At 43.3% G+C, this 19,597-nt stretch overlaps 1 protein-coding gene across 1 annotated transcript in view; it reads left to right on the top strand.

The window, feature by feature from the left end:
• sdc3 (syndecan 3) overlaps positions 1–15,598 on the top strand; it is a 31,537-nt gene extending 15,939 nt beyond the window's left edge. Inside the window, exons 2-5 of the mRNA XM_070922278.1 lie at positions 7,901–7,994; positions 10,116–10,963; positions 12,710–12,899; positions 15,151–15,598. Coding sequence (XP_070778379.1) covers positions 7,901–7,994; positions 10,116–10,963; positions 12,710–12,899; positions 15,151–15,317 — 1,299 coding nt within the window. The 3' untranslated portion in view covers positions 15,318–15,598. The remainder of the gene's footprint in view (positions 1–7,900; positions 7,995–10,115; positions 10,964–12,709; positions 12,900–15,150) is intronic.
• Positions 15,599–19,597: the final 3,999 nt, after the last annotated feature.

Genomic DNA, 19,597 nt, shown 5'->3' with positions numbered 1-19,597 from the left:
TAATGCCATCCTCCCACAGGTTTTGTACGGGGAATTAATACAACCAACGTGGCTGCGAGTTGGATCAGCCATGGTAGCGTTATCAGGAATTTGATCGGCAGAAAGCACTAAAAATAGCGGGGGGAGAAAAAGTGTTTCACTCATTTCCTGGCTGTTGTACATGAACATGTTTACAGATTTTGCTCTGTGGTTCACATTCATTGGTCACGGGGAGCACTCGTGTGTGAAAAACTGAGACAAACATGCAGGAAAAGATCAGAAATGTCTTTGGCAAAGGGACTAAATCAGCGTTTCTACCTTCCCACTCAGCGCCACTTACAGTATCATGTCCACAAGGATATTCTTGGCGTTGAATAGCAGTTTTAGATTATTACATATTTTAAAATAACATAAGCAGCTATAAATGTCTTTTAGTACGTTTATTTTTGTTTTATACCCCAAATTAGTCTGAACACTGACATCAAACACACCTTTTCTATTAATCCCCATTTTATCCAAGTCACCCAGAGCCACTTCCCATCTTTTAAGCAGCTAATCAGTATAAAATTGCTCAGCGGGTTCCCTTTTGCAAACACAAAGTGATGCCTGCTTATGACCCCCTGCTGCAGCTGTTACTGCAGAGCATCTCTTGACACTAAACGATAATTTAACTTTAAGATTTGGAGCTATTTTACTTGGCTTACAGCCGAAAAAAAGAGGCCTGGGGGGCTGAAAATACTTATTATTTCTCAGGAGGAGACATTCATCACAGACATTAAAACTATGACAGTAAATGTATGTATTAGGAACATAGTTGGAAAATCGTTCTGATGGATGCTGAAAGGTTTTGTGCCTCAGGCTGAGGGTTTTTATATATCATTTATTGTGTCAAAAATCTAGTATTCTTATTTAAAGGATTTTGTTTTTATGCTGCCTAATAGTGTTGTTGAGTTTCATAGCATCAACACTGAAGGAGGAAGGACATTTAGGGCACAGTTAGACACTGTTTAAAAAATGATTGCTTTACTGAAGGGGCCCATGAGCCCAAGGTGTCAGGGGGCCCAAGCCCAAGCAGGAGTTTGAAGTTTTAATGTGACATTTTTTATTTGTGAGCTCCCCGAAATAATACATGACGCAAACATAAATGCTGTTTTTTCCACATTGTTTGGGGTTTGACTGGGGCTTGTGACCTCTTCTTCTGTAAAGGTTTAATGGCACCCGACTGGAGAATCAGCAAAGTTGTTTATCTTGATGAACCATCTCCTAATATTCCTGTAACAGCAGCGGTTGGAAACGTGTATTCATTTGCATTTTCTTTTGCAGATTTCCTGATAATCCTCTTAAAATGTGCATTACATTTGGATGTAAACCTGACTAGTGTGGATCTGCTGTGGCAGGACGGTTTGGGGAGGATTTATGAAGCTCTCGTCATCTCAAGCGTGAACAAAATAGTTTCAACCAACAACAGAACTCTAGGCTCAGTTGGCTCAGTATGTGTTCATGAAAAAGAGGAATGTATTTTAGGATTTTAAATCACGTTGGTAGACTGAGACAGGATTTCTTTTACCCCCTTGGCTATAGCATGCAGGTGTTAGCTGTTTTGAGGTTCACAGGAGTGCATCTGACGTCATTGCTACAAGATACTGTCTCGACACTCGACCGTCTCTGTGTGTGTGTGTCAGCAAGTGTGTGAGTAGTGTGACTGTGCAGAGGCTTTCTGTGCTAATCTCTGCTGAAGGTGGCAGGTGTCTTAACCAGGCCATCACCTGGTAACCTACTCACACACACACACACACACGCAGACACTGCCCGCCCTCTACCTCTCTTACAGCTCCTTGTCTGACTGTAAGTGTGTTAGCGTCCAGGTTGGCCACCGTCCAACCTGCCCAGCTGGTGAGAGAGGAAGAGCAGGGCGGCGAGTGAGACGAGGCGGAAAAGCAAAAGATGGAAGGAGATTAGAGGTCACTTCTGACAGGGTCGGAGAATCGCTCCGGAAAGAAAGATGAGTGTGGAACAATACAAACAGTAAACAGGCTGCAGTTTTTTCCTATAAGTGTGCAAGTAGTCGGAGGACATGGGCCAAGCGGTCTGACCCTTTCCAGGTAGAGAGTTATCAACGGTCCACTTCTGTCAGTGAGCAGCATGGCTCAAGTTGTCCAATTCATATCAGTGTCGGTCAGACTGCTCCAGACTGAGAGACGGCCGTGAATCAGCAGCTGCTTTACGAAGCGTGGGCAGTCACACATCCTACAGCGAATTAAACTGCAGGGAGGTTAGAAATGTGGCCAATAAAGATCGCTTTACCTCATTTTGGGGCTGATCTGTGTCTCACACACCTACCAGATGATTATTACTGTCATGCTGCGTTCAAGTGCCTGGTCGCCACGTCTGGCATCCAATTTCCAAAACTTTTGGGACCACTGATCTAGTCAGCGGTGTAATCTGGACACAAAACATATTGAAGTTAGGTTTAGACTGTAATAGACCTTTTTTGAAGATGAATTTTAGGACACAAATGCTGCAATACCTCTAGATCATGCTTAGATTTGGGACAATATTCAAGTTGATTTATTCCCTTCTGAAATGAAGAGTGTGGTGTGAAAAATGGACACAAAAAGAATACAATGGACATGACCTCAGTGTCTTTTCCATTGTATTTCTGTTCCCTGTTCTCCTCCAACGCTGTGGATGCAGTAAATGGAGGGACAGCTAGAGGAGTGGGACACACAGATGGTGCCAGAAAGCAGAGGGAGTATTCAAATTATTCTTCACAGTTTGAGAGCTCAGAGATGCTGCAGCAATCGAGAACATTTGCTCTGATAAAATCTCACATATTAAAACGCACAATTAACGATTATTTCTCCAAAACAGGGCAGCATTGCATCTACTGTATCAGGAGCTTAAAATGCTTGTGTGTGTGTGTGTGTGTGTGTGTGTGTGTGTGTGTGTGTGCGTGCTAGGCATTGTGCAGCAGCAGCCGCCGCAGCCTCTCGGGTTACTGAGGAATGCATTTGAAGTCAATCACAATGAAGCTTTCTATCTGCCCAAATAGCCTGAAGGGGATCTCCGATCTGAACTGGACCAGCTAGAAAATCAAAAATCTGCCAGTTAATCTTCCACTAGCAATGTATGTGTTGGTTGGGTGAATTACTGTGTCTATATACCTCTGCCTCCTATTGTTATCTGACTTCCTGCATCTTAGTGTTGGCTGAGCTGCAAATGCCCATTGTCCCTACAGACAAATCACACACACACACACACACACACACACACACACACACACACACACACACACACACACACACACACACACCATGGTCTTTTTCTCTTCCTCACTCACGCTTGTAATTGTCATATAACCTTCACACACACCTTCTCATTGTCAGATTGCTGCAGTGTTTCCACTTTAATGTCACACACTTAGATTTTTTTTTCATTCTGATCCTAAATTAAAATCTGGAACAAATCAGCTCCTGTGGAATATTAATATGTGGGAAACCGCAGCATTGTCAGCTCAGGTGTAAAATCCAGGCTCTGTAGCTGTAAAACGAGCTGACACACACACACTCTCACAGAGTGGCTGTAGTATATAGGATCAAATGCATAGTGCAAAGCCTGATGTCAGCTTTAGATCAGGTTTCTACCTGAGTCACTGCAAATGTTGCAACACCCCTCAGAGGACGCACCTGTGTTCGCTTTGTCAGGACATGACATTATCCCAAAAAACACAGATTCTTTGTCCGCTTCTGGCTTTTTCTTGTCCTCCAATTTTATGTTTTCTCCTTCTCTTTTTATACAAGAATACATAATTATATATTCCACACTCCCAGATTGTTTAAAAATGACTCCAACTGGCACCGCATGTCTTACAATGGCAGTGCTTCATACGATGCCAAAAACCAGGATTGCATTCACTCCACAGATCCAGTGGAATATGGCTGTCGTCTTACAGTTTCTTTTTAGAGCAAATGGGAACAAAATGCAGTGGTGGAGAGAAATTGAGGGCAACATACAGATGATTTTGGCCCCGGGTTATGCGTGCGGTGGAGGAGAGCTCGTTGCGTCTCGTTGTGGTTAGTTAGCTATGTGGCGCAGGCAGAGAGTACAGCTGTTTATAGCTCCTGAAACAGAGGCAAAATGCAGAGCTGGCCCTATTCGACTCCCCCAAAATCACGTAAAACACACACACACCCCCACACACACACACACAGGTCTGAGGGGCATTTGTGTGCACCACAAACAAAACCTGTGATTATACCCATTCAGACACACACACACACACACACACACACTGTAATTACATACAGTGACGCACTACTGCCCGCCATACCGTGATTTCACACTTATAATATCGGCTCACGAATTAAAAATGTCGAGACACAGAGGGTGATTACATATTAGTGTTAAACTTTGGATAAACATAGATCGTGCATTGAAACACACACAGCACACACAATCCCAAAACTGAAAATAGGCAAACAGCAGACCAGCCTCTGCAGCTACAGTATGTCCTGGAGGTTGTTGTGTGTATAGGGGACTTGTAAAAGGGGCCCCTGGGGTGGGCTCTGGTGCTGCCTTGGGGGTGGGGTGTGTGTTTATTTAAGTATGTGTATGTGTGTTTTTCTGGAGTCATGCTGAATTTAGGGGGCTAGCCCCGAGATAAGAAATGGAGTTTAAGATGAAAGGAAAATGGGGCGAGGACGGGGATACACTGGCACAGAGTTTCCAGAGGGGGGAGAGGAAGGGAGGTAGAGGGGGAGGGACAGATTGGGTTGGGGGGGGGGGGGGGGGGGGGGGGGGGGGGGGGGGTTGGGTAGACGGTTTTGATGTTGGTTTTTAGGGTTGTTTATCTGATGTTACATAACACCTTTTCTTATGTAGTTAGAGCTCTTATACATGTGTGTGTGTGTCTGGTAGCTTCTCACTGGGAGACGGGAATTTCTGTGAAAGGCAAAGGTTGCCCATAGCAACGGCCTTCATTGTAAAACTGGTCCTTGGAATACAGCAGACACACAAACACACACACACACACACACACACATTCGCACCATGCTTGCACTGAGACGTCTTTTCAGTACTTTTCGGCACTCTCAGGGTTCAAGATCACCAGGCCTTCACACACACATTTACTCTCGAAGCGTGAAGCACACACACACTCTCATCCTTCCACTTTGTGAAGCCCATATCCTCTGTGTGTCGAGGCCCCAAACAACTTCAAGTCAATTTCATTTTCAGGAGGTACATATAGCATTTCAGCTCCACCTCATGCTGAGATGTGATGGACTGAGATGCTCGGGTTTCTAGATTCCATTATGCTTTTATTGGCTTTTAAAGGCATCAGGTTTCCTCTGTCTGGAGCCGGGGAGGAGCTTCTGCTTCCCTCTTGTGTGTGTGTGTCTGTCTGTGTGTGTGTGTGTGTGTGTGTGTGTGTGTGTGTGTGTGTGTACAATTAGTATCACACAGGCTAGCAAAGACACAGCTCTATAGGGCTTCAGGATGGGCTTAAGATTGCTGAGGAGATAAGTTTGTTTTGGTCACATTTTCGGCAGTGGACTGACTGTTTTCCAATACCTGGAGCAAAAACTGAGCCCTTTGTTCTTGGCATCACAACACTGTACTACTTAGTGTGTATGGAGTTGAATCTAGGTACAAAATGCAGTGATGGAAGAAGTATTAATCCTCCTTTACTTAAATAAAAGTAGCAATACCGCACTTTAAAGATATATTACAAAGTTCTGCAAGTAAAAGTACAGAAGTATTTTCAGCACAATGTACTTAAAGCTGCTCTATTACTTGAATGTAAAAGAGGTCGCTCGTAGTGATGAACTCTGAAAATGATCAACCGACTCAGCAATTCCCCTCAGCTCCATACAGCGTTTTATTATTATGATTTGAATAAGGAACTCTTTGCTAAAAAGTGCACTATATCAACTTTATAAAGTGATAAAATGTCAGTGTTGTGTTTACCGCTTGTTCTGCTGCCCCCAAGTGGCCACAACAGCAACTTGTGCAGCTTTAAAATATCATTATTAAAAGTACAGAATGCCGTTATATTATATATTGTAATACTGAGTTATTATTACTGATGTTATAATGAGTAAACAAACATTTTATTGTCAAAACTGGTAGATGTGGAGATAATTTCAATTATTTTATGTACAGTTTAATCTATAACAATGCTTTATATTTTATATGTTCTGCATAAACTCTTTCCAGAAACTGTCAGATAAATGTACTAGAGTAGAAGGATGAAAGAAAATAAAAGCAAATGAGACTGTATTTTGAAAGGCCAAAATAGGCTTGTACACTTCCAGTACTCTTTGACGCCCGTCTTACATAGTGTGGTGTGTACTGTAGTATGAAATGTATCTTTGCACTGCAGTACGGGCGGTGTCTCTTAAGTGCATACATTTGATAGCGGTATTATTTGACCCTGTGTGATGGGTGAGTGCTTAAGTGTGTGTTTAAACATCGCAGGGATGTGGGATTGAGGTCAAGAGAGAGAGAGATGAATGATAAGAGGAGAGGGATCAGCCTAAAAGTCTCTCTTACCTGACCCTGACGGAGGTCGCCAGGCTAGCCCTTGCTTTCCCCTCACAGACGTACATGAAATCGTCCTGGATTAACGTGCAGGGACGATGCTGTGAAATGATCCATAAGAGACAGTTACAGACTTACTACAGGCAGAGAGCAGCTGTAAAACTGTAAAGCAGTGAAATGATTTAACAATATTGATCATAGATTATTTAAGTCATTTATGAACCAAATATTTGCTTGTTACAGCTTCTCAAATTTGATTTTCTCTGTTCTCTGTTAAACTGAGCATCTTTGGGCTTTGGAGTATTGGCTGGACAAAACAAGCACTTTGAAGATGTTATCTTGTGCTCCGGGAAATTGTGACAGGCATTTTTAGCCACGCTACCTCCAACTATTGGATGGATTGCCATAACATTTGGTTCTTCTCAGGATGAATAGTAAAACTTTGGTGACCTCTTTTCAGCTAGCGCCATCATCAGGTCAAACTCAGCAGTGCTAATTAGCAGATGTTGGCATGCTAACACGCTAAACTAAGATGTAAACATGGTAAACATTATAGCCTACCAGCTCAACATCAGCAGGTTAGCATTGTCATTGTGAGCATGTTAGCATGCTACAGTTAGCATTTAGCTCAAAGCACAACTGTGTCTATAAGTACAGCTTCACAGATTTGCTAGCGTGGCTGAAGACTCTTGTGAAGTCTTGTTCACTATTTTCTGACATTTTAAAGATAATAGATAATTTAGTGCTGGAACAATTACCTGATTGATTAACCGTTTATCAAGGAAATATGCCCAACATTCCCTTATTCAAGCTTCTCAAACTTGAGGATTTGGTGTTTTTGTCTGTTTCATATCATTGGGTTTTAAACTGTTGGTCGAACAAAATAAGACATTACAAGACGTCACCTTTGCCGTTTGATAAATCAAAAAGGAAAAAATATTACAGATTCATTGACGATGGAAGTAATAGTGAAGTAATAGCTGCTGCCTGAGTTCAAAAGTTAACTGCTTCTCGATACGCTGCTACTTTACAGGCTGAGCATCACTTGTAACTGACACGTAAGCACAGACTGAATGAAAAAGGCTTTGATGTCCCTCTGCACAAAATCCCAGCTTTAGATCCACTCATTCTATGTTCCTCCATAGAGCCACGGACGGACAGATGTTACCCTGTCTGCCATAATGCTGCTCGCACCTCCTATTGGACAATTGTGTGTGTGTGTGTGTGTGTGTGTGTGTGTGTGTGTGTCTGTGTCTGTGTGTCTGTGTGTGCATGTAATCGGCCAAAGTGGTCTCTCTTTCAAATGAAATGATAAACAGCTCATTCAGTAACTCTAATCTCTGTCATCTGTAACCCCCCCCCCTCCCCGTGTGTCTCACAGGGACAGACTTGGTCGCCGTCTATCGATGATGAAGGCTCGACGAGAGACGAGTTCTACGACGATGAGGACCTCTACTCAGGCTCTGGCTCTGGCTGTAAGTGTGTGTGTGTGTGTGTGTGTTTGAGGTTACACACTCACGCCCTGGTTCTTCCAAACTCGACAGCTGCTGGGTTTCAATCTGCTGACCCTGAAGCGCCCCCCCCCCCCCCCCACACACACACACACACACACTCCCCCACTCCCTGTCCTGGAGTTATGGTCGCTCTGTTCAGACGCACATGCACAAAGGCCTGTCTGTCAAGCCAAACGCAGGTTTTGATGCAGATTTATTGAAAACACTTTTAAACACAGGCACACCTTGCAAACAAGAAGCAACCCGGGCTCTATTCCCACAGATTTTATTTAGTCTAATCAGATTACAGTGCACACAGTTTAGGCGATCACACGCACACACCAGCAGCCGTGTACACCTATCTGCGAGCGCATGTCTGCGTTTGAGCGAGCTGGCCGTCTGCGTGTGTAGGAATTACCTACTTAACTTAAATCACATTGGTGTAATTCAGGTTGATTTTCTGATCTGGCTGTTGAAGCTTGAGCATGGCTCTCCTTATTAAGCATGACTCATTGAGGGCTGCCCTGTGTTCAGGCACTGCGCTAGTGGCGAGCACGCTCACAGTAAATTACAATTCAGAGCAGGAGAGTGCAGCAGAGGCACCCCCTGTGGTTGAAACAGCAGTCCGGCAAATTGCTTTATCTCAAACCGTGATACAGAGCCGTCTGATACCAAAAGAAAAAGCTCATTTTCGACAGACGGATGTGCATTTTGCCTCACTGCTGCTTCATATTGTGACATTTTGAGGCGTCTGATAAGTTTAACACTTGCTGCATTGTTCGAGTCCATATTTCGATATCCTTCCTGGCTCCTGTGTCAGCCTCCATGTCTTTGTGCCTGTAAATTCAATTTGTTTCTCTTTCAACCAAGGGAGCTTCACTGCAATATCAAAATGAAAGGTGGTATGATACTATTATGAGATTTAAGAAGGAAATGAATCAGTCAGCGCCGTCATCTCTTCTCCTTTCTTCTCTTCGCTCTCAGACTAGGCTGTTTATATGTGCATCCACCTCAGCTTTTTCAGGTTATTCTTTGTAAAAGAAAATCTCCATCCACTCTTAAACGCCAAAACAAAAGTTAAATCTCTTCCTCTCCATCTTCAGTTGCTCATCAACAACACTGTACATCACAGCCAACATCTGGTCAGTAGAGGGACAGACAGCCTGGTCTCAGTCGGTTAAACCTCCGCTCTGTCACCTCCTGCTCGCCATGTTTTAACACAGCTGAACTCACAATTTACTGTAGTCGTTCTCATTTACATATTTCCCAGATTCTGTTGTCAGACAGCTAAACGAGCAGAAAATGGGGATTTGATTGCGGCTCTGATTGCTGCACAGAGTCGTCAATAAAATCACTACATTATGATCCTGAAGTCATTTGACAAAACAAACATAGCTGTGTTGTATGATTGGTTATATTGACATTTAAAATGAGTGATCATGGAGAGCGGGGACAGAAAGTTGTCTTTTTAAAGGAGCGCTCCACTGATTTTACACATAAAGGTCAGTCATGGGAAGTACTCAGCCTGTGTTGTATAATGTCTTCTGTGGATCTGGAGGAACTTTGTCAAGTCTGAAAACAGTTATACAGTTATAACATAGTTTGAAAGATGTAGGTGTTTACCAGGCAAGCAGGCTCTCAAGAAAAGGTGACATTGGTTGCTTTATGGGAAATGTAGGTTCCAGCCTTTGTAGAGCTAGACTCATACAAGGGAATAAAAGTCAGGATATCTCGGTCTCTGCTTTACTGATTTTTACTGGTCTTTTTTCTGTGCATCATGAGTCCCCTAGTCTTTTCAAAAAACATACAGTGCAACACCATACCTGTTCAAAATCACAGTGTCTGAAATCTCAATTTACAGTTCACTAGAGAGTAAATCATTGAGTGTTTATTACATAGGGAGTAGTGAATGAGGGACCAAGGGATTGATTTCAAACACAGCCATCGTCTCAGTGTCTGATTTAGTGTTTGTGTGTGAGTGTGAGTGTGTGTGTGTGGGCGGGTGGTGAGTGAGATTTGTACATGTTTAGTTTTTTGACTCTTCTGCTTGTTGTTGTTTAATTAGGTCATTTTTAAAAGTCTCTCCTCTCTTCTCCTCTCCAGTTCCTGAGATCAGTATGAGGCCAACATCGGCGGGTGTGTCCTTCACCACAGAGGAGCCCCTCCTCCTCTCCACCACCCAGGCCACCGGGCCCGCCCCCTCCGCTCCACCTGCGGCTGAGCCGAGCCCCAACCCAGAGGACCCCACCGCCACCCCGCTGCCCACTGAGGCTGACGGAGAGAGCGGTGTGTTCTGGGAAAGAGAGAGAGAGCTGGAGAAGGAAAGAGAGCTGGAGGTAGAGCAACAGAGGCAGAGGGAACTGGAGAAGGAGAAAGAGAAGGAGAGACAGTTGGAGAGGGAGAGAGAGAGGGAAAGAGAGAGGGAGCGGGTCCGGGAGATGGAGAGAGAGAGGGAGAGGGAGAGAGAGCGAGAGCGAGAGAGGGAACGTGAGAGAGAGCGAGAGAAAGAGAGAGAGAGGCAGAGAGAGCGTGAGCTTGAAAGAGAGAAAGAGCTGGAGCGAATCAGGGCTGCTGCTCAGACCACCGTCACCCCACGATCCCCTGCTGCCGTGCCCGTGGTGACCACCAACCCGGCAATCAGCCCTGCGGAAAGTGCGGCACCCTCTGCCGGTTCGGATGACCTGAGCACCACAGAAGAAGAAGAGGACGTCTACCTGTCACCTGAACCCACATCGTTTTACACAGACTCTGACATGGAAACCACCACAGAAGAGGGCACACCCACCACAGCAGAGACCACCCCTGAGCCCACGACAGCTGCACCTACCACCGCCGCTGCCACCACTGTCAAGACCAGGTTCCCCTTCAGGCCCAGGGTTCCCATGACAACAGCCACTCAGGCGGTGCCTACAGAAAGAACGACCCGCCCACAGCAGCCCACAAGCACACAGGTGAGATTCAAAATCTCAACTCACATTATTATGTTAATGTGGAATATGTAAAGTGTCCAGATCGGACCTCATCACCCCCCACAAGAAAACACTCAGCAGGGCGTCACTTCCTCCCATAGGGGAACGTAGATTTGGAGTTATGTGGTGTAACTATTTCTTGATAAACAACAGTTTACCCATCCACTGAGGCAACCAACATCTCCACCGGTTGCCTGGCAACTCACCATGCCGACACGATTCTGGGAAGTCACTGCACTAAGCTGTTGTTTTCACACACATAACTCCCACTAAAACCATTGTTGTTTTTGCGTTACTGTTTGTGTATGGATTAAACAAGCGAGATACAGCATCTTAATTAGTGGGCTTTGGAAGTGCTGGTATATTTGAGCTTCAGACAGAACCAGGTTAGCCGTTTTTTTGCCGTCTTTATGCTAAGCTAGGCTAATCGCATCCGGTCTCCAGGTCCGTACTTACAGACATGAGAGTGGTATCAATTTTCTCATCTCACTTTCAGAAAGAAAGCAGACAAAGCATAGTTTCCAAAATATCAAACTATTCATTTAACAAAAGAGGCCAGATTTCTCAAATGTTAAAGGACAATGCTGGTGTTATTCTATATTTTTCATACTGTCAACCAAGAAAAGACCAAAACCGACAACTTGTGAGTCAACTTGATACTTTCACTACTGAATACTTTCAGACTTCCCTACCCTAACCCAGGCCATTCATTCCCACTGAAGACTCCTACCTTTAAATATAGATTAAAAAAATATTAGATTAATGAGATTGTTTCATCAACCACTAATATTTGGTTTTATTTTTTTAAAGGATAAGCAATTTCCTAAAACAACTGGGCACTGTAGTTTTTAGCAAATATTACTCAAACAGGAGTAAATAGTGTATTTGTTGGGGACTATTTTCAGCTGTGGTTTAATACACATTTGCAGCAGGATGGTGTATATAGGATCGACAACAGTGCCCATGTTCATGGTGATGACAACACATGTAACCCAGATAAGTTATATCAGGTTTTGGCTACAGAGACAATACGTAAGGGATCAATTCCTTGGTTCTGGTCATTTTTATGCCATTTGTTTATAATAAGAAAAATATAGACTATTGCCAGACTTACCCTTTAAATGATGTATAAACACAAGCAGCTGTACAATAACTTTGCCTAAATAAAACACAGTATAAAAGTGGCAAATTGATGATTTAAATCAGGAACTATTTGATCGAAAATAAGTGAATAAGATCACAAATCTGACCAAGGATTCACACACTAGCTTGTTCATTACTCTGGACTAGTCATTTAGGCCAGTACCAATAAAGAATTGGGTTTTGATACCCGACCCTACTTCTGACTGCCTCTTTAACGCTGACAGCTTAATTATTTACAGACCAGAGTAATTTCTCTGATTGGTGTGCTTCTGTTTATTTGCAGCAGTCCTGCATTAAAGCATGATGCATTTAGATTTGTCTGGTTTTCCACATTGTAATTAAGCTGCCAGACTTTATGTAAGTCTGGCAGCTTTATATAAGTGTGTATATGTGTTGGACAATATGCAACTTTCCAACAATCAGAACATACAGAGGCCCATTGTTTCAAAGGCGAACATGTGCCATGGAAAGTTCTCTGTTTGTGTTGGTTTGGATAAGTTACATGTGGCAGCTCCATGGAACAAATGTGATTACAGCAAATGTAAATTTCCTGTCGTTAGTCTCACTTTTCTCTCTCTGTCTCAGGAGGTTAACAACGACGTGGGTGCTGCAGGACCAAGTGGAGACTTTGAGATCCGCGACGATCGCCGTAATGATCTTGGTCGAGGTATAATGCCAGTGGATCCAGATCTGATTGGCAACACGGTGGACGGGGGAAGCTCTGCTGCCCAGCTTCCACAAAAAAACATCCTGGAGAGGAAAGAGGTCTTGATAGGTAGGAACATCTGCTCGTAAAGTTAGTGTTTTTTTGTACAGCTCTGTGTCTGTCTGATCTGTCATTCTGCCTTTCTGTCAAATAAACCACTTGGTAGTCACCTCTTAGATCTACAGATTACATTTCCCAGTTGCCTCCTGTATTCTTCCCCTGCTTTCTGGGAGCTGCTAAGATAAACTGGCATTATCTCGCATTCACGTAGTGCAGATTCATCACGATAAGTGAATGTGCTACTTAGCCCCGTTTGACCCGTTGAGAGAACAAACAATCCTCTTCTTGGGTCATCCAACCCCTCCTTCCTCCCCTCTTTTTCTCATCATTCTCCCTTTGGGTAAATCCAATTTCTTTTCAAGTGCCCCCATCTCCTGATCCCAAAGAGCTGTTTTAGAAAGTGAGGGAGCAGCCAACTTGCCTGACCTGACTGGCTCTCTGTCTCTCCTTCAGCTGTTCTCATTGGTGGACTGCTGGCGGTGGTTTTCGCTGATTTCCTGGTCATCGGTAAAGAGCAGGAGGCAACAGACTTTAGACTAAACTTTCTGTATGAAATGACCAAATTTCAACTGCTCATGTCAGGCTCATACACTCATATATACACGTAGTGCTGTACTGGTGTAGTCGGAGTAACATGTTAAAGAACATGGGACAGATTTTCAGGTATTTACCATCTTTGACTTTTCACACTGATTCTGAAGACTTTGAGTTATGACAAAAAAAAATTTTAAGATGAAATTGGTTTGTTTTTTTTACATTTAAATTTCAATCAGGCTTTTTTTTTGCCCTAGCCTCAATTTGTTTTTCATCCAAAACTATTGCAATTCTGCCTCTCATCCCCCAAATCTATTCAATGTTTCACAGTACTGTGGCGGCTGTGTCAACAGACTACAGTCTACAGCCATGCTAGCAGCTCTGGCTGTACTTAGGCACAGCGGTGCTAATGCTAATATCAGCATGCTAAGCATGTCAACATTCTCACAGTGGCAATATTAACATGCTGATGTTAAGCAGGTATAAGTTTTACTGTGTTTACCATCTTAGTTTAGCATGTTAGCATGCTGATATTTGCTAAGTAGCACTAAACACAAAGTACAGCTGAGGCTGATGGGAATGTCATTAGTTTTGCTGATGTATTTGAGTTGATGATGGTGCTAGATGAAAAGTAATAAATGAGAACACCAAAGTTACAATTCATCCTGAGGGGGGGCAATAATGTCTGGATCAAATTTCATGGCAATCCATCCAATAGCTGTTGAGACATTGAAGTCTGGACCAATGTGGTGGGCCGACCGATCAGCATTGCCAATCAACGGACCCATGATAAAAATCTTTGTTTTAGTCAGTGATGGTAATGAAGATCTGATATTATGGATTCATGGAAAAGTAGCTCATCATGTCTTTTTTGAAGAAACTGCAAAGGGTTGTCATGTCCAATATCACAATTGTCTTCCACTCAAAATCAGGGATCAGGGTAAAATTATATATTTATGCACAATATAACACAAAAACTGCATTATCTGACAAAAAAATCTAATACTAATGAAAATGTTTTATAATATTTAATCACAAGAAATGATGGAAAAAGTCAGGAGTGGTGAATACTTTTGCAGTGACAGTGCATGGTGAAAAGTTATTATTTTATTGTTATTTTAAATACTCCAGCCGAGGCACTCTGATGTTGGCAGTGATGGAATAAACAAAGCAAACACCTCCCACGCAATGAATGGAAACAAAGCGTTCCTCAAGCATTTTGGAAAATAAACAGTTTGTTCTCCGTTTTGGCGTCAATACCAATTAGCTTAATGAGGGAAATGCTTTTTTTTTCTTCCCATTTGATAACCACACATTAATCTATCGCACACAGCAAGAGTTCATTAGCGATGTGTGCAGAAGAAGGTGGAAAAATGCAGCTGCTGTGGATCGGTTACGCCGGCCCCATCAGGCTAAACTACTATGTAGCACTGCAGGGCTGCCATTTAGCACAAAGCTGTTGGCAACACAGGACGTATGTTGGCACATTCAGGCTCATCAGTCTTGACTTAGCAGCTAGCTGATAGTGATTCTGTGGTAGCTTTGCTCTGCTTTCATGCTAGGAGTGTTTGAAGCAGCGCGGTCGTAGTGATGTAGTAGTCTGCTGCAGGATGTAACCGTGGCTCTATTGGTACTTTAGTGTTTGTTTATGTGTTCGTAGGATCTGCTCTGTAATTTTCTGAAAAGGTTGTAAGATATCCACCCTCTTTTTTCTGTCTTTCTTCAGCGGTGATAGTGGGAGGAGTTGTGGGCGCCTTGTTTGCTGCCTTCCTGGTGATGTTGCTGGTGTACAGGATGAAGAAGAAGGACGAGGGCAGCTACACACTGGAGGAACCCAAACAGGCCACTGTCACCTACCAGAAACCAGACAAGCAGGAGGAGTTTTACGCATAACACTCGTATGCCAGAGAGACGCACCGCACACCGAGGGAGAGAGAAAGAGCGAGAGAGAGAAGAGAGAAAGATACTCTAAGCCCCCTTCCTCCTCCTCCTCTTCTTCTTCGTCGCTTCCCCCTCATCTGCTCGCCTCTCCTCATCCCTCTCTCCTCTCGTCTCCAAAACACTTGAGAGCGCCTTTCTCTCTGCAGACTTGGAACTTTCTTTTCAATGAAAATGAAAAAGAGGACAAAAAAAAAGAAAGAAAAATCCAAATATATTCTGAAAAAAATAACACATACACACGAGATGTTTTTAAAGTAAATGTTGTTATTAATATTCTGCAGATTCTCTTGTTCTGTATGTAATGATATGATTATTTTGTAAAAAAAAAACTACAACAAAAAAACAAAACACAAGCTCTTAACCTGTGTTTTCCAGCACAAAAAAAAAGTTCCTCCTCTGTTTTTATGGAGCGAATGGAAAGGCAGAAAAGAAAGACTAGAGGAGAGGGGCGGTGCGAGCTGAGAGAGACACAAAAGAAAAAGAGAGGGGTGGGCTCAACTCTGCCCCTCACCCCCCAAACAAACACACAGAGCGTCTGGTTGGTAGCACAGAGCCCAGGGTCAAAGGTGAGAGGAAAGGTCTCTTTTGTGCCTTCCATCCCTGTGGTGCTCAAAGACGTACAGCCACATAAACACATGCTTACACACACACACACACACGCATATGCATACACACACACACACCCACACACACACACACATTTGTATCTGCTTGAAGGTGGCTCTGACCTCTCTCTCTGTGCTCGGCCAACCAGAAAACAGTGCTCAACCCTCAACGTGTTTCACAACGTCGAGGAGCCGCTGTGGAAACGGCGTCTGGTCACGTAGACGTTTGCTCACGCTCACACCGAGCTGGCGGCCCGTCTGCTCCTCTAAGCTGTACAAAGACTAGTTACGGATAGTAATAATAACCAATAATATATCAATGTTTTGGGGCTGGGTGGTGAATAATAATAATAATAATACCATAATAATAATAATGATGATAATAATACTTAAACAGGAGGATGTGTATTTAGCAGTTTAAAAAAAAGTTTATATGTAAATATCAACGTATCCTTTCTGGCATCACTAACCATCTGCATGATCATGAAGAGTTTTTATTCATCACATCCGTCATCACTTTAGATGAGCTGTGCTCTCGTCAGCCACATGCACACGCGCACACACACACACACACACACACACACACACACACACACAGACATAAAGTGCAGACACCACACAGACTTGAAATATACTGTAAATCATATCATTCAAACACATATCAAACTCATCATCATCATCATCGTCATTGTAATAGTCATCACTTGTGATACAAGCGAGATCAGGTGGTTTCAATATGTTATTGATTAGTTATGGATCAGTTGCCGGTTGGTTTAGAGTTTGGTCTGTTTGTGTAAAAGCACAACTACGTGTCCAGTCATCACATCATATCTGCCCCCTGCTCCCCCCGCCACACACACACACCTTTTGCATGCCTCACTTTCTTTTTCTTCCATCATTGGCTCTCTGTTTGGGGATGGGAGGGGCCTCTGGGAAGCGATATGGGCTTTAAATGAAAAACAGGAAGCGTGAATCCACACAGGAAGTTGCTCCCACGTGCATTAATTCAGTCAAAAATCACAGCTTTTGTCATTAAAACTTTGGTTATGAAAATACATTTTGAATTAGCGTTCATGGGGTCAACTTTAACCTGCTGTTGGACTCTTTTTTTGGGGAGGGGACAACGGTTGAAAAGGGGTTAGGATTCGGTTTGGGAAGGGGAATCTGAGGAGACAGGAGGGCTGTGCTTCTATCTAAGAGATTGTAACAATAACCACACCAGTGCGACTGGGCTAGTAGCTTCTATTATACTCAGTACTGTAGAACAAAAATGCATGGGAGTCAAAACTATACTAGTCTGGGTGTGTGTGGATGCCTGTGTGTGTTTTTGTGCGTTTGAAAGAAAAAGAGGGGTGAGTTAAAGTTGGAATGTACTGTGGTCGAGTGTGTGTTTACCTACTCCAGCAGTTCTCACGCTCTTCCACAGACAGGTAACACACCTCTTCCACTCCTGTGTGTACATCGCCTGCCCCCTCGCCAGTGTGAGAATATGCATGTGTGTGTGTGTGTCTACACCTCATCTGAACCCGCCACCTGTACGTGTGTGTGTGTGTGTGTGTGTGTGTGTGTGTGTGTGTTTGTGTGAGTGTTTCACCTTGGTATTTCACAGCAGACTCTTGTGTACACTGACTAGCCTGTCGACGTGTCTGTGTGTGTGTGTGTGTGTGTGTGTGTGTGTGTGCGCGTGTCTGCGTGTGTTTAGTCTGTTCACTGCTGAATGAGGGGCAGCTGGTCCCTCACAGTGGCTTTCACACACACTGACTGTCTCTTCACTGTCTGTCTGTCTGCCTGTCTGTCTCTCTGCCGCAGGGCAGACGGACAGACAACACGCCACTTTCTCACAGGCAGGAATGATCTTAACACGTACTGTCTTTTCTAAAGTGACTGTCAAAGTGTAAACATGTGTGTTTGTACCCATCTAAGCCTGCGTAGCCAAATAAGATGTGTGTGTGTGAGAGAGAGAGTGAATTTGTACGTGTGTGAGTGTAGGTATGCATGTGTGAGTGTGTGTGTGTGTGTGTGTGTGTGTGTGTGTGTGTGAAGCCCGATGGAGGCTACACTACTCTATGTTTGCTGTTCCCATTCCTGTTTTTATACATTTGCATTTTTTTAAGGCTGAGTTTCTGTCATTGGCTGAGTGAGCGAGAGGAGGCGGATCCTCCACGCCACCGCCCTGTCACTAATCTGCCACTCTGTTCCAAATAAAAAACCTGATTGGGTAAATCTGTCCTCTCTTGTCTTTTTTAAGTTCAGTGGATCAATCAAGACACCTGTAATTTTCCATTCTGCTGTTAGAGTCCAGTCTGCTCTCAATAATACATGATGGACTTGAGATAACTGGGTTTGAACTGGGTGTTGTCGCAGACTAATAACCCAAACAACAAAAAACCATCACATGACAATCCCAATATGCCTGTTGAATATGAAGCTACAGCCAGCAGCCAGTTAGCGAGCTTCAGAGGTGCTGGTAGGAGGAATTTGTTACTGCTGGACAGAGCCAGGCTAGCTGTTTCCCCCTGTTTCCAGTCTTTATGCTAAGCTAAGCTAACTGGCTGCTGGGTGTAGCTGATATCAATCTTCTCATCTCACTCTCGGCAAGAAAGTGAGTAAGTGTCAAACTACTCCTTTGAGTACAGTGCACGCACCAGCCCACACATTGATGCTTCATTGTTTTCCCAGAGACCTTAAAACCAACCAGTGCTCCTGTCCTGGAAGAATACAACCTGGTTCCATACTTTCTGGGGGTCAGTTTTGCATAATTTGATTAAACACAACTTGATTTAGGAATGTGCACCATGTGAGCACAATATAAACAAAAATAATATTGATTTTTACACAGGGTTGCACCCTAACAAATTTGCAGTATTATTCAAATGACCAAAACCAATTACTATGCAGTGAACCTGGGAATTGTTGGAGCCTCTAGGGGTCAAGGTAATCCAGCTTCGTTCATTAATATAATTATGACCTGTCCAGGGTGTATCCAATGTCAGCTGGGACAGACTCCGGCCCCCTGCGACTTTTAGAATAGCAGGACTTACATAATAATAATAAGTACATTTCCTTTGTTTTCATTAATTGTACTCTCTCCAGCCCCTAATTATAGCTCCAGATTTAAACATTTCTACTTAAATAAATATGACTTAAAGGGCCAGTTAACCCAAATTACTATAACATATTTTCCCACTAAACCTCTAGTGGTTTGTAGCTGTACATATAGGTTTGATTTTATTTGCCCAGTATTTGAGATATCTGTCTTTCTTTCTGCTTGTACCTTAATACAATTTGTGGTGCTCACAGCAATTATGAAATTTAAATATGGCTTCTAAATATGGTGTCCTGGTTACTCTCTTGTTAGTCAACATTACAACTTCTCTTAGTAGAACGTACTGTAGTTTCAGTGAAAACTTTTGTCAGTGTGGTCTTTGGTTTATCCAACGTAACCAGGACATTGTTGCTGGAAAGACGCACTACTGAATTATTTAAATGTGATTTTCAATGCTGTGAGCATTACAAATGAAATTCCATTTGTCTCCACTTCGCTGGGCTGGAGGAAGGAATCTCAGAGACAGATATCTCAAAACACTGGCAAAAAGCACACCCAAAAAAACAATGCATTGCTAGATA

Source organism: Enoplosus armatus, chromosome 16, assembly GCF_043641665.1.
Source record: "Enoplosus armatus isolate fEnoArm2 chromosome 16, fEnoArm2.hap1, whole genome shotgun sequence".
In the NCBI taxonomy this organism is placed as follows: domain Eukaryota; kingdom Metazoa; phylum Chordata; class Actinopteri; order Centrarchiformes; family Enoplosidae; genus Enoplosus; species Enoplosus armatus.
Note: the sequence above shows the minus strand (reverse complement) of the source record. Positions and strands in the feature narration are given on the sequence as shown.